The 16,274-nt window shown below is 39.0% G+C and overlaps 2 protein-coding genes across 2 annotated transcripts in view; one reads left to right on the top strand and one right to left on the bottom strand.

The window, feature by feature from the left end:
- LOC144587799 (uncharacterized) overlaps positions 1–16,274 on the top strand; it is an 887,030-nt gene that overhangs the window by 579,144 nt on the left and 291,612 nt on the right. The window lies entirely within an intron of this gene.
- Positions 1–16,274, bottom strand: part of DCDC2C (doublecortin domain containing 2C) — a 52,840-nt gene that overhangs the window by 35,494 nt on the left and 1,072 nt on the right. Inside the window, exons 2-5 of the mRNA XM_073001164.2 lie at positions 10,324–10,375; positions 6,964–7,040; positions 4,059–4,190; positions 2,362–2,499 (exon numbers count right to left, since the gene is read on the bottom strand). Of these exons, the coding sequence (XP_072857265.2) occupies positions 2,362–2,499; positions 4,059–4,190; positions 6,964–7,040; positions 10,324–10,375 (399 nt within the window). The remainder of the gene's footprint in view (positions 1–2,361; positions 2,500–4,058; positions 4,191–6,963; positions 7,041–10,323; positions 10,376–16,274) is intronic.

The raw sequence follows: 16,274 nt of genomic DNA, 5'->3' as shown, positions 1-16,274 counted from the left end.
CTCGCACACAAACCTGATTCTGGAGCATTCTTTTGGAATGCAGAAACAAATCCGGACCCACGCACCCAGAAAACAAACCAGCTCTGAGACAGACACACGATGCAAAGACAGCAGATATGTTTGATCTCAGTTTAACTCGAGATCTTCAGCCAAAATGTAAGCTGTGATAAGTGACAGCAACACTTCAAAACTGTCCAGCCCAGGAGCAGAAGGAAAGGATGAGGGTCTGAATCAAAGTTAACAGTAATGGAGCAGAAACTCCTGCTAGTGCAGTTGCACACATTCAGGCGTTGCAATACCATTCCTCAAATAAGTTTACTCAAAAGAGTAGGCCGAATTAGGTGCTGGCTTTTCCAGAGTTCTGAATTACCTGGTGACCTTAAGTCAGAATTATTTTACCCCAGAACTGCTCTCTGGCAATATCTATGGTAAGCAGCACCTACGGGCTGTGCCTGGTCTAGAAGCCCTCACAGTACTGGAGATTCCTGGGAAGCTCAGATTCCTGTGCATGGGGAAGTCATGCTCCTGGCTAGGCATGTGAATCTCAGCCTCTCAATTCTAGAGAGTCAAAGAGAAGAAAAACCCCTTTTTCTCTGTGTGAGTTTCCCTCCCCTCCTTTCCACAGAAATCTCATGGGAAATTGTCAAAAGATTTCTCAGAGGTTTTGTGGCCATTTCTTTTGGAAGGAATGCCAAGCTGAGCGAGATGATCACTATTCCTGTGCAGAATGATATTTTTCCTGAACAAGATTTACCAGAAGGGGCATCAAAGCTGCAAAGGATTTAGCAGTTTTCTCCTCAGAACAACATGCAGAAATTAGGTGCGGGGGAGACCAAGGAGGGGCAGAAAGTGACTGGGGTCTCCTTTTTGGAGGAAACTGAGAATCGACGTGAGGCAGTGATTTCCAACCTAGGGGACATATATCTCAGGAGTGTGAACCAGGACATTACGGGGTACTCAAAAAATCCAAGAAAAGAAAAAGAAAAGAATAATGGTGGAAACAGTACGTAAAGCAATCGTGTAAGTCCCTTATTTATAACCTGAGCAGTAAGAAACCCCTCAGCTTCTTCCTTCTCTCCCCACCCACTGTGTGAGAACCCAGCCAATTGGCTTTCGCTCCAAGGCCGCATCCATTCCTGTTCCACCCACTCACCTGGGGGCATCCTGCCGCCTGCTCCTTTCCCATTGACAGCAGTCTGTTCAGAACAAAATTCCTTATGGACTGTAACCCCTTTGATGGTGTGCTTGTGCATGCTACCAGAGATGATGAGGAAGCGGCCTAAAGATAAGAGGGTGTAGAGTTCCCCCCTAGCCCCACCCCATAATAAGAAGGGTACAAGTTATGGAAATTGGCGGCCAAAGGGTATACAAGTGAAAAAAAGTTGGGAACCACTGGTGTAAGGGGACGTTTTGTCAGGCCGACATGGAAACATTCCTTGTTCATGTACTTGTCACACCTCTGTTCTCAAATGCAGACACTTTCTACAGGTTTCTCTATTCCAGTGTCAGGAACGAGCTGAGTCTTACATTAAAGGAGCTGCAGATCAAGTGAGCTACTGTACAGCTCCGGAGAGGTGACTAACACTTCTTGGTGGAACTCTGCAAATGTCAGAAAATCTACTCTGGATGTGCAATTGCTGCAAATACAAAGGAAAATAATATTGCAAACAAACTGGATACCGGGGAGATTTCACCAAATGAAAAGGCTAATGTAACTGCTGCTGAATATGTTCTTAAAACGGAAGAACTATAATCTGCTTGTTATAGTTCTATCCAACCACCTCCCTCTTATATCAAGAAGTAATGACACACGTCAACTGTGTATCACATAATAACATTAGGTTTTCCTGCATTTAATTCAATGGGATATTTGTCAATTGAAAAGGTACCGGACACTGAGACAAACACTCTATTTTATGGGCCGCAATAGTGGCTAAATGTAATGTCATGCAGTGTTAGAAGTCTCCTGTTACACTGAATGCTGGATAACCAATGTCACTGATACAGGAACAAACAACTCAGCATTAATTCTGTAATTAATGTGCACTTGTTATCCCAAAATCCTGATCTGAAACATACTAGGCATAAAAATTATGTTTAGGGTGCTTAAAGCACTTTGAGTGAGGCAGGACTCGTGCTTAAAATATGCACCAATTCCTACCATCTCTAATGAATTTCAAAGGTTAGACACACACATTTCATTGCAGCAGAACTGTCACCAAAGAAGCTGCAACCCAAATGACTAAAACCCTTTTTCCTAAGCCCTGCAAAGTGATTTTTGGCTGAGGCAGAAGGCCATTTTTAATACACTTGAGCAATGCAATACCCCTTCACATAAAACATCGTCAAAGCTGAGCTTACCGCTGAATATCTCCTGGAACTTTAGGATGCTGCCAATACGGCAACTGTTTAAACTTTTCTTTGCCACAAGCAACATAAAACTGGTTATCTTCTAAATCGTCAGCTCCATGTACACGTTGGCCATTTAAAGTATACAGCCTGTAAGTAAAGCAAAGCAAAAGAAAATAAAACCACTAAATAACCTACAGCTATAATCAGAGCAGGAGACAATCATACCAATATTCATAATATCCATCTTATATTGTATTTCTGATCTTCAGAAGACTTTCTATGCATATGCAGCCAAAACAGCAGCAGCCACACACAAGCTGGACATAATAGCTGACATTTTTGTGGAAATATACTAAAGATTCAGTGGGGGACACCTTAGGAAGGAGACACATACACTCAGCAGTAGTCAACATGCTCAGTGAGCATGTAATACTGACATATAGTTGCGGAAGAACATGATATTGAATTAGGAAAATTGAATGGAGTAGCTAGAAAAGGAAGACAAGAAGACAAAATATAAAATAGGCAAAGAATAGTATCTCCTTAGCTGGAGATATATATATATATTTCTAATTCCTGCCATTTTAAAATACCTCTGGAGATGAAAGTGAGAGCTATCCTTAGAAATCAAGAGACTTCAGTATTTAATGTACCCAGGAGTGGCCACCACGTCTCCACCAACATCCCAGTTATCAAAGGTGGCAGCAAAGAGTAGTGTTTCTGCTCATTCCACTACAGTGCTTACTGACTGCAAACAATTTTTATAACTCAACATAAATTCTAAACCATATCAACACTTTGTCTACATTGCAGTCTGGAGGGGGTTGTCTTGGAGGATGGAGAGGGACCTGCGACAGTCTTGCAGGAGACATGGAAGACTGCAGATCAGGTTCTGAATAGTTTTCAGCATTAGGTCCCTGCTTCAGACCAGGGGAGGGTCTGAAGCAGACACAGCAGATTGCAAAAGCCTTACATTGTTGTCCAGTGCTTTTATTCCCACATGTTGAACTAAACTGATCAGGAGAAAGTTGGCATGTAAGTAAGTAAGTAAGTAAGTAAGTAAGTAAGTAAGTAAGTAAGTAAGTAAGTAAGTGAGTAAGTAAGTAAGTAAGTAAGTAAGTAAGTAAGTAAGTAAGTAAGTAAGTAAGTAAGTAAGTAAGTAAGTAAGTAAGTAAGTAAGAAAGAAAGAAAGAAAGAAAGAAAGAAAGAAAGAAAGAAAGAAAGAAAGAAAGAAAGAAAGAAAGAAAGAAAGAAAGAAAGAAAGAAAGAAAGAAAGAAAGAAAGAAAGAAAGAAAGGGTGCCCACTCAGAGGAGCAGGATGGGCCAGAGAAGCCCACTGTGCTGCTTCTCACATGAAGAAATATAAAAGTTAGTCTCTTAAAGTGCCACCAGATTTTTTTCTTTTTCTTTTCTTTTTCTTTGGATTTCACCTATAATGCTTGCACAGACTAACATGGCTACCCCTTCTACAACCAGAACTTCCTCCTGTAAGTGCCACAGCACTGAACTCCAGCATCAGTGTAAAGCACGAGAAAAGGCACGTATCACCACATGCGTAGCCCTTACTCATCAGGATGGCAGGATTAATACCAAACAGTCAGTGACCAATCAGGTACTATCACAGGAACAAATGGTTTGTTTTTATAGTCTTCAAAATAAGAAATCCAGGCTAGTTTTATAGTTGTGTTAAAACGTGCACTGCTTACCTATGAATACCGCCAGAACAAGGAAATACTTTTTCATTTACCAGTCCAAGGACACCGTTCCAGTTTTTCAGTGTAAATCTGGGTATAAGAATTTTCACAGGTGGTATCAACATATCTCCGTTGGTGAAAACACTACAATAAAGAGACATGGGTGTTTGTTTGTTTTTTAGTTTTGAAAATTATTGAGAATAATGTATTACAAAATTGCTTTGGCTAGATGTTTGATTGGGGATCCAACTAGTCCGGTTTCAGCAGTACATTTTAGAACTTAATGTATTTGATCAAACATTTAAACGCATCAAATAGTATTGCAGGCCTTCACAAATTTCTACCAGACATGAGAGGAGAGACAAAAGGGAAATATATCCAGTCTGAGAACCCTAGAAAGATACAGTCTTTGAAAATTCAATTAGTCTCTCTCTATACTGACTAAAGATGTCCTCAACAATTCCCAGAGGAAATAAAGTACAATCCTTTTAAAGAGATAATAGGATCAGTTGATTTCTCCACAGAAGCCTTTATTAGAAAAACGGTTCCTCCTCAACCTGCCAGGAGCCATGGAACCTCTCTGGGAGGAAAGCTGCAGTCCGAAGCACACTGACCAGCACGTTAAGTCAAAATGAGATCAATATGACTTTACTTTTGAGTAAATGTGATTAGGACTGGACTGTAAAAGCCTGTATTTTTTTTTTTAAAAAAAGCAGAAGCTCTGATAAGCAGGAAACAATCAGATATTTTTAGATACAGTAAATATATATTGCAGGGCTTCACTCCATTTTTTTAAAGTACATATGGGAAGGGAGGCCTTCTAACATTCATCAAATGGAAGTAATACAATCCCCCAAAAAGCCAACACAAGCAATAAAGCAAAGAAGGCTTGCTGCAAATAATTTTTCTAAACTCTTGGCATTAATTTGTGTGTTTCACTGCTAAAGTAGGGGAAAATATTTCTGGCCTCCCAAAGCCAAATGCTCCAGCTGACTCTTAGTCAACTGCACAGGGAAATAGGGTTGGAGCAGCAGACTGGATACCTTTCCTGCTTTCTGCTCCTTTATTTTTATTTTTATTTTTTTGCTTGCTCCAACTTTGCAACATTGTACCAGTAAAAACTATTGGCAGCAACAGAGGGACTGTTCCGTTAAGTGCTATTAAAAAGGCAACATTATCTAGTCAAAACATTCAAGTATTGCCATTAATATAGCCACCTCAAAAATTACAAGGTACTTTCTAAATGTTCCCTTTAAGTCTGGTTTCAAGCCAAACCTGAAACAAGATGCTTAAGCAGGGGAGGCTCTTTTCGAAGGAGGTTTGGGGCCATCTAGTGGAGCTGAAGGAGAGAAAAAAATTCTCTAAAGCGGCCTGGAGTCTGGATAAGAGGCCATATACCAGACGTCTCTTTGTATTTAACACATCCAGAGTCAGGACAGCTATGATGACGTCTCACCTCCAGTGGAAATGGGACAAGGAAATGTGGAACACCCAGCACCAACGGATATAAAATTCACTGAAATTAATTTTATTTTGGAATCTATATGGTAGCAATGAGACAAAAACTACGAGAAAGGTCTTTATTAACTTCTGACTAAAGATACCACAATCCATTATAAATTAGTTCAAACGACTGATGCTATTGTGGCACATATAGATGGCTGGATAGCTCAGTGATTTAGGTATCTGGCTGCAGAACCAGAGGTTGGGAGTTCGATTCCCCCACTGGGCTTCCTGCGCATAGAGCCAGCCTGTGTGGCCTTGGGCCAGCTGCAGAGTCCCAGGGCACTCTCAGAAGAAGGGGATGGTGAACCGATTCTAAGTATTCTCTACCCGGATAACCCTGAAAAGAGTCGCCATAAGTTAGAATTGACTCAAGATCACATTATGACGATAATATTACCATGTTTCCCCCAAAATAAGACAGGGTATTATATTAATTTTTGCTCCAAAAACACTCATAAGGGCTTATTTTCAAGGGATGTTTTATTTTTCATGTACAACCATCTACATTTATTCAAATACAGTCAAGTCATCTTCTTCTGGTTGCTGCACAATGGTGAAGGGCAGGCTTTCACTTAACTGGGACTTATTTTGAAGGTAGGGCTCATATTACGAGCATCCTGAAAAATCATACAAGGGCTTATTTTCAGGTTAGGACTTATTTTCAGGGAAACTGGATATTGTGGTGCATACATTTGTATATCAGGGGGGAAATGAGATTTATAGCAATCTTAATTATTACCATTACATTATTCTTTCAAATACTAATCTAGAAAAGCAAGATAAATCATTGACATACTCTCCATAACCAAAAGGAACTGCCTTTAGTATTTAATACATTTTTAGCATACTCATCTCTTCTTCATAGGAACTCAGGGCAACAGACTTTATTTTCCTTTCTCCACAACAATTCTATGAGGTAAATTACGTTGAGACACAGTGACTGACCCAAAGACCCTCAAGTAATTTAGGTTCAAACTAGATGTTAAAGGAAATGAGCATCTTCTGTGATTAACCAGCCTTCCCCCCCCCCACAGCACAGTTTCTTCAGAGAGACACAACTTAGTGATGAGAGACATGCAAATCAATCCTGTTTAACCTCTGATGATCAAGCAAAAAACAAAGCACTCTTGAATGCAAGACAGGCAAGTAAGAAAAAAAGCACATACTGCGACAACAGTGCCATTACATCCCTTGTGGGAGCATTACTTCTAAAAAGATGCTGAGCATATCACCTAATTTAACCCTTAGAGGCTGACTGAGAGATAATTCAAGCCTCTCCAGTCTAGCTCAGCATTTCAACTCTCCTTATAGATGTGTTTTATGCTTTCAACGACACATAGAACCATAAAGTATAACTGAGAATATGTTAATAACTCATATAGTAGCTAATTTTTTTAAAATGTATACTTACTTAATATTTCGAGGCTTGTTGTAAATTGATTGCCATTTGGAAGGCACCTGAATATTACTGTGAACTACTGGTCGAATCTGCAAACACATTCAAACAGTTTGTGGGTGACACAAAATGGTTCCAAGATTTCACCCTTAAAGCTGACAATATATGTAAATAAAATCTTATTGCTGATTTAGCTATCTGTAAAGGAAACTGGTTAAGTTAGTGGCCACCTTTTTAACAAGGTGCTGGCTGCATACATAGAACTTCCTCAGAGCAATGCTTCCACTCCGAATTAGACGGGCCCACAGCTCCTAGGCAACACTTTTCAAAAATGCAGGAAAAGCAATTTACATCACGTTTAGTATTCTTTCTTGAAACTGCTATACAGTGTGAGGTTGATGAAGGATAGTTTATAAAACGATTATGTAAAGAGAAAAGTTAACTTATTTGATGTGGCAATACTGTACTCTAAAAACTTACTGAAGAAGTGTGGGCATCACAGCACAAGAAGGACAGCAACCCATCCACTCTTCATCCTAGGCCACTACTTTAACTCAGATGTGGACACTTCCACACCTACCCACCCCACTTAGCAGCTCTGGAATGCCTAGTCTCATGAAGCATCCTGCTGGACTCAAGGGCTCACTTCTGGTTAATATGTTTACTTGTCTAAAAAAGGTATTAACCCATCCTTGGTTTGGGGTTTTTCAATCAAGACTTCAGTGTCCAAAGTCACCAACCAAAAAGAATGCAGAGGTTGCTTTTGGAGGAAAGACCAATTTCTCTTGGGCGTACCGCTGTTAGCCAACAAAACGTTATCTGAAGAGGCTCCAGAGCAAAGAATCTGGCCTCATTCAATCAGAGTGACCACTATACCTAGAACTAGAAAGAAGTCCCCTCAATCCTTTCAAGGTCAAATTGGCTAGAGCCTATTAAGAGCTGGGGGTGGTCTTTGTCCTGTATCAAATACAGACTACACCACAAGACCTATAATATGTGGCTTTGATCTTCTGCTTGGCTCATCTATTTGCAGTTCTTCTTATCTCATAGCACTGCAATACAATTTGCTCACATGATAATGGCCGGAGGAGGCAAGTTTATTGATTCTGCTTCAGGCTTCATGGTTCTACATGCACTAGTGTATACTAGGCAGGACTCTGTACATGTTTAAAAGGTCTTCCTTCTAAACAAAAATCTCAAAGTGAGTTTTCCTTAGCTGTCCACCCAGATATTCATAGTTGACAGATAATACTCTTAAAGTTTTAAAGCTTAAAGCTTTTAAACAAGAATAGCATTTTAAAAAATTAAATATTTGGGCTAGAACCAAATTTATCTCACATTTGGAGGAATTGATTCAACAGTTAATCTCCACTATGAGTCACCAGCTAATCCCCACAACTCCCCACAGATATAGGAATTATTTGAAGATTCGGATGTATAAAAACTTTCAGTTGCAAGCTAAAGTGAATGGGTGATAAGTCACACAATATGGTGAATCAGGCTCTGAAATTTTGATTTGAAAAACCACTCCAATGTACATCTTGAAAAACCACTCCAATGTACATTTTGATCAGTTAACTGGACCCTTGATCTTGAATGTTAATAATCAATATGGGAAGAATCTCTGGAAATGTTCAAGATACACATTCACTTACATACATAAGGCCATGTATCAGGAAGCTTTGGGGCTTGTTATGTGATGCCTTTAACACAATCACTGACTATCAGTGCCATGGTAATTTCATGGTAACTTCTCAGAAAATGCAGGAGTCAAAACACATTATACAGTCCTTTTTCCTGAACAGGCAGCTTAAATGACATTGTTGAAGATGGTGGAGATTCTTCCCTTCCACTCCAAATAAGCTTTTTATATTAGCCACATTCAGATTTCAAAACAAGCTGGTTGTTTTTATTATATGCCGTCAAGTCAGTTCCAACTTATGGTGATCCTATGAATCAATTAATTAAATTAACAGCCGGCATGGTGTAATAAATAGACTAATGGACTAGAACTCAGAAGACCTCAATTCAAATCAAGGAAACTCACTGGGGCTGTGACAATGGTAAAACCACTCTTTAAATAGTTCACAGACCCCGAAAACTCAGATACAACTTGATGGCACATGACCACAATAATTAATTAATGACATCCAAAAGGTCCTATTGTTACCAGCCCTGTTCACACATTACAGACTTGAGCCTGGTTCATTTCTTACTGACATGCTAGAAATTTTTTTTAATTACTGTAATTAAGCGTTCCGGAAGGAAACAAGCCAGAAAGACAGCTCCCAGCTGGATTTCCAAATCACAATTAAGAGACTACAGACCTTAAGCCACTCATTTGTTCAGCCACTTATACTGACTCAGCAGCATTTACTACCATGCTCCTCACCTGCAATAAGCCAATATTCCTGCTCTACTTGTGCTGTGAGCTTCTTTGAACACATTGTGAGGAAAGCAGCATACAAATTAAAGGCATTATGAAGATGACATCACAATGTCTAAATACAGTGGTGCCTCGCTTAACGAGTGCACCGTTTAACGACGAATCCGCATAACGACGTGTTTTTTGCAATCGCTAAGGCAATCGCATTGCGATGATTCCAATGGGCGAAAATCGCATTGCGATGATTGGTATGCGTTTCGCTTACCGATCTTCGCATTGCAATGTTCTAAAAACAGCTGATTGGCGGTTCCAAAATGGCCACCGGAAGAATAAAATGGCCGCCCGCAGCGTTTTTGCGCCCTGCCCTCGCTTACCGAGGCAGCGAAAATGGCGGCCGGATGGGGAATCTTCGCTTACCGGTGAGTTTTCGCCCCATAGGAACGCATTAAATGGAGTTTAATGCGTTCCTATGGGTTTTTACATTCCGTATAGTGATGTTTCCGGATAGCAACGTTAATCCTGGAACGGATTAACGTCGCTATGTGGGGCACCACTGTACAGCTATTGGTTCTAGAGAAAAAGAACTAACTTGTCTTCCTTTCCCAAACATCTACAGCAGACCATGAATGCATCCTGGCTTTTAGAGTTTATTATTATTATTTTGCATACTCAGAAGGCAGGATAAAATTTTGAAAACAGAAATAAATATTAAAAGGTTTAGAATGATTAGGCAAGAAATTATTACATCTTTCATTCTTATACCATTCTAACTGAAAAGTATAAAACAGATGGTTAGGTTTAACACACAACACATACAGTAAAATGACATTACGAATTCGGGAATCTAAGCTTAGCTAAAACAGAGAATAATTACATTTTGTCCATGGTTAGAAACTGTCTTTTCAAATTAGCTTTGCAACTGGTAGAATAATAAGTTTTACCAGTTGTCTCCTCTTGTTGATTATTGAACACAATGAAGAAATGCTCACCACTTCATCTCTCTTCTTTCTTTGAGGTCTCTTTGCCCCTATATTAAAGTAACTAAAGGAAAAATACAATTGAGTTTTTAAAAAATCAAAAAGCATGTTACATATTTCAGTCTAAGCATGTCTACTCCCCTACTATACAGGGTCTCTTCCAGATTCTCCTAGTCAATTAAAACCAACCCTAGAACAGATGCTTAACCTCAGATGCAGGTATCTGATTGTAAAAGAGCTACTGTTTTTTTAAACATCAGGGTATATGGATGGATGGTATACAAAAGGATCAATATAAATCTATCTCATGTTACCAAATCAGCTCCATAATAACTAAGAATACACATTTATTTATTTTAAATACTTAATATGCTAAAATCCACACATACTAACATTCACGTTTTTCACATACAACTATTTCATAGTAAATGCCTAGATGCCACTAGGAAAAGGATGTGGTACACCCAAAATACTTTAATCCATTAATAGTTTAACAGTTTAGATAGTTCTTACATTTATTTGCAAATCTTCAGCTTTGTTAGGTTTCACAACTCCAATATTTAAATAGGAAAAATGTAAACACAAGAAGGAAAAAAAACCCAGATGCAACAATGTAAAATGGGTGATATCTGGCTTGGCAATGGCATACATGATAAGGACCTCAGGGTCTTAAACTGTAGACCACTTAATGACAATAAGTGTGTGATGCCATACAAAAAAAATTAAAAGAATTAAAATTCAATATTAGGCTGCATCAACAGAAACATAGTGTCAAAATCAAGATCAATAATAGTACCAGTATCACTCTATTCTGCTTTGGTCAGACCTCGCCTGGAATACTGTGTCCAGTTCTAGAGAACACTGTTTAAGAAGGATATCAAGAAGCTGGAATATGTTGAGACGCGGGTGACCAGTTCTGCAAACCATGTCCTCTGGGTAATGGTTGAGAGATAACTGGGTATATTTAGCCCCCAGAAGAGAAGACTGAGCATATCAGAAGGGCTGCAAGATGCAATCTTGAGCAAGTTTGTTTTCTGTAGCTCCAGAAGGTAGGACCCAAAGTAAGGAATTTAATTTATGAAGAGGAGGTTTTGCCTAAACATTATGCAGAACTTTTTGACAGTAAGAGCTGTTTGACAGTGAAATGGACTGCTTTAAAAGGCGGTGGACTCTCGTTCAACAGACATTTTTAAACAAAGGTCAGTAGGCCTCCTCTTTAATGGGAGATTTCCTGCTTTGGCAGGGCGCTGGATTGGATACTCTTGAGGTTTCTTCCAGCTCCACTGTTCTATGACTTTATAAGCCTATGAACTACAGGTGAAATTCTCTGTTTCATGTTCACTTCAAGTGGATTGAATTCATTTGATTTCTTTTGCTCCACTAAACCTGGTGGGGTAACATCAAGAACTGTCCCTACACACCTTTCCAAAGAAATGTGAATCATCAGTAATTATGATTTGCAAGTAGAAATCTCAGCTTAATTAAAGCAGTTACTACAGGTTGTGGTTTGTGTAGTTAAAAAAGTACTATCTTAGCCTCAGCTATTGAAACAGAGTGAATTGATTCATTGACTGGCATACTACAGTAATTCCAGTTTCTTGACATAAAAATAATAAGCTTCATTCGGTGATCCTGCCTTATTGGTCACATTTCGATCCCATCTTTCCTACAATGAAGTCTGCACATGACTCTTCTCCTGGTCCCTACATCCTTGCACCAACTTTGTGAGACAGACCAGGCTGAGTATGGATGACTGGTCCAAGGTCACCCAGTGAGTTTCTTGACCCAGTAGGAATTGGTACCAATGTCTGATGATTCCTGGTTCTGGATTGCAACCAGCACACCATGCTCACATCCTTGATTTAATTAGGTAGTGATGCAAATACCTAACTCTTCGGGGCTTGGAATAGTCCTTAATTGGGTATAACAAATCTGTGTATTTTCCATTACTCCAGTATCTAACTTTTGTTAATGATACCAGCTGCTTTCACTACGTTATTATATAATATTGTCCTTTTGAGGGCATATATTGTCCCTTTCAGGTTTATAATTATAATATTTTAATATTCTAAAGTTTTAAAACTGTTTTGTAAGCCACCTGGGGTCTAAAATAAATAAATAAATAAATATCTAAAGCAAGTGCCCATTTCACCAAAGAAAAGCATGATGAAAAGGCTTCAGGTCATGGCTGATTTTAAAATAAACCATAGCCAGTCATAAACATAAAACATAGAGTAAGGAGCTTAATAAACATTCCCAATTTCTGCAGAGTTTTATTTCCATTTTCATTATAAATAACTAATACTAACACTGTTAAAACTATAACCAGTAAAAAGTGTTTTCCAAACTTCATCGTAATTTTCACAACCACGAGTATTATTACAGATAAGTATGTGAAACTGAGAGATGATGACTTGCCAGAACACCCACTAACTTCATAGCTATTTTCATTGGCTTGGATCCTAACAACAGAAGAATGTTCACAGAAGGAAAGCGTCAAGTTGCTCCCTCTTCCCTGCTGATGCTTAATGGAAGGGGTAGAAGTGTTGCCAGCGCTCCTCCTGATGTATTTCCCAGACCCCGTACTGTCCATAGGTGCCAACTGACTTCTCCCCCCCCCCCGCTCCATTTCATTGCCCTCACAGAGAGAGGAGCAGGGTTTCAAAGAGGATTACAGCTGGGAAGGAAAGGCTGAACTCCTCCCTGCATCCCACAAAAAAACCTTATTGCAAAAGGAAATATGCCTGACCATTAATCCTAGCAACAATCTTTTTCCTGGTGTCAACAGGAAGCCACCATGGGGAAACAGGGAGAGGTTGCACACTTGGGGAGATAAGAGTTTATCCTCCTCCTTTCCCCCCCCCCATTAATATTTACACCTAAAAAGAAACACTTCCCATTGAAAACTATTTTTCTGAGTTCAACTGCATGGGGAGGGGGCAGTGTTTCTCCAGGAAGAAGAGATGGTGGGTAACCAGAAGGAAAGGTGGGGGAAGAGAGAAAAGAGGGGAAGGAATGTGGAATGAAAGATGGGTAAAGAGACATAAAGGGAGGACCTCAGAAGAAGAATATGTGTTGATGGCTCCTGCAAAATATTAAACCATCTTGGGTAGGAGATCCTTCTTTGTGCTGGGTTGTGTATTTATGTGTGTATGCTATAGGTCTTCTTGATCTTTGTGCACTTCCCTGCATGTATTGTAGTATACAGAGATGTGGTTATATTTAGCATGAGGGTTCCTAGTTTACTATGTGTGATCTCCTCTGTGTCTAAATGCTCAGCTATAAAACTGAAAACATAATACTAGTACATTTTATGCATACCACTTCTTAAAACACAGGCCCAATATGCACATGTGGAACTAGTGATTGTGAATAGTATATGCTTATCTAAATTGTTGTGTTTTCGTAAAATAAGCAGGAAAATAATAATTATTCTGGCTTTGCTGAAGAAAATTTGGCCACATAAAAATAACTCCAAATATGCTTTGCTGTTTAAAGCCAAGTATTTTTGCACCTCACATTAAAAAGTACAGTATGCATGGATTCCAAGGAATTAAAATCCAAACAAGCGCTACTAGATTACTGACAACTCTCATTGTAGTACTATATATTTACTTCTTCTCTTTTAAATGTTTTGATTTCCTTCAGATATTAGAATATCAAAGCAAATAGGTAACTCAGTCTGTAGGCTACATTCTAATTGGTTCTTGGTTTTTCATTCCACCTTATGAGTGAATATGGTGCCCCCTCTCCAAAGTGGCTTATCCAAAACAACATCACGGTAATATGACAAAATTTAGCAATAATTTAAAAAAATGAAGGCAGAAGATTTATCAACATTATAGTTTAATCAGTCTGATACTCATTCACTTGATAAAAAGTCTCCCTGAACTCAGCAGGAAGCACTTCTAACCAAGTTTGTATAGGGTTCAACTGCTAATTATTAGATAGTAAAAATGTTGTGAAACAGATAGATGGTAGATTGGAAGATAGAAGGAAAAATAGTGAGGTGGGCACCATTAAGGGATAAGTTCCAGAGTGTAGTCACAGAAGAAGAAAAAGCCCTTAATCTACGTGCCACGTATGTCAGTTCAAAAAATAGAGGCAACCACTGTAACACAGCCTGTTCCACTGACTGCAGCAGGAGTTTTCTGACATATCTGGGGGGCACATCACTGGGCAAGGTTCAACTACGGTACTATATGGAAAGAGATGGTGTTTCACACATTTAATGAGAATGTTAGCAACCAACATTTTGAGTTGAGCAAAAAAACAACAAACATCTCACCCTCATTGGGTTTGAGCTGTTCATTCCATTAACATTCTGGATTACCGTAGTTCTACTTTCCATACACAATGTAAAATTATCCAACATACAGCAGATTAAAGTAGCCAAGTCTACAGCATAGCAGAGCATGGATCACTACAGCTTGACTAACATCTCTCATGTCTAAGCACAACTGATTAAGCCAGGAAATGCACACTGGCCATACAGTATTTGTTATCTGAGAATCAAGAGCCAGTGCACAAGGTGGCCAACATAAAATGTGTGAGCGTCTTAATATGGAAAAAAAGGAGGATTCTCCTTACCGGATCCAAGGGACTAGCGCTGCCAGCCAGGGTTCAGAAAAAGTCATGGGACTGCTCTGAAGTGGCACTCCAGTACAAATACAGTACTGGGGAGTAAACCTCAACCACCTTTGTGAGGTTTAACATAAATTTGCACAGGAATGGAAAGAAAAGCCTTGGCAAAGATATTTAACTACCTGTAGTGGACCTCTGAAGTTCCTTGCCTCTCTAAGAAATGAAAAGCAATTTTTCCCTATACTGTATTGAGTTAACCATGGTGTTTTTGTAACAAGTGAAACAGGTAACACCTTCAAATTCTGGAAGGAACACAGCCAGTTGTCAGACACTGACACAAGTGTCAGTTTCTGGTGAACAAATGGACTTGCACGGTGGCCACACTGTGTTGATGGGCCAAGCACTTCTACTTCTTCAAACAGCTATCACCCAAGTCTAACCTTTACTTCTCTACCTCTTGCCACTTTCTTATGTAACAGCTGAGAAGGAATCATTGGATAATTTCCCTGCTGAAATGGAAAGTATATGTAAATAATATATGAAATTATTTACATATACTTTCCTTTCTGTGCCTCCTGTCTTACATTGGTAAGAAAAATGAGATAAATTGAAAGCCAGACTCCTTACTGACCTATTATTATTTTAGAAAAACTCAAAGGAATCGAGGTGATTGCTAACAGGAGTCAGTGTTGGGGAGCAAGACTGCCAAACACTTCTCAAGGTGTTAAGGAGGAATAAACTAGAAAAGTTTCTTGACTTTTTCCAGATTATCCCATCTATTTGGGATATGTCTATAGAGACAGAAATCAGATGCCTTCAGCTGCTGAATTTCTCATTTCTTCTTGGAAGGCCATGAAAACAACACCAAAACAAATGATAATAGTGCAAGAGTCTACAAGGCAGAAAGAGACCTCAAAACCTTGTATCATGGACTCTTTAATTTTCCACTTATTTCTTTATTTAATTACTTAAAATATTTTTACCCCACCTTTCTCCTTTAAAAGGACCCAAAGCAGCTCAAATCATTGACGGCAAATACTTAAAGCTGAAAACAATGGGTATACAATGGTGGCTTACATCGTTAAAAGACAATATTGAAAACTAAGAACAAGAAGTATAAAAAGGCAGCTTAGATCATTAAAATATAATATTAAAAATAATAAGTATAAAAATATTAAAGAGGATCAAACAAATACCACTCTGAGAAATGAAAAACACAAGTAGTACTAAAAACACAGTCAAAGCAGTAATGCATAACAATCCATGTATAAATCACACTCCGGTAGCCAGTTACTGAGGGAAAGCTTGACCAAAGGGAAATGACTTTGCCTTCTTGTAGAAGGAGAGCAAAGATGAAGAATATCTGGCTTCCTGTGGGA

This window comes from Pogona vitticeps, chromosome 1, assembly GCF_051106095.1.
Source record: "Pogona vitticeps strain Pit_001003342236 chromosome 1, PviZW2.1, whole genome shotgun sequence".
In the NCBI taxonomy this organism is placed as follows: domain Eukaryota; kingdom Metazoa; phylum Chordata; class Lepidosauria; order Squamata; family Agamidae; genus Pogona; species Pogona vitticeps.
The sequence above is the reverse complement of the archived record's forward strand: the minus strand, read 5'-3'. Positions and strand labels throughout refer to the sequence as shown.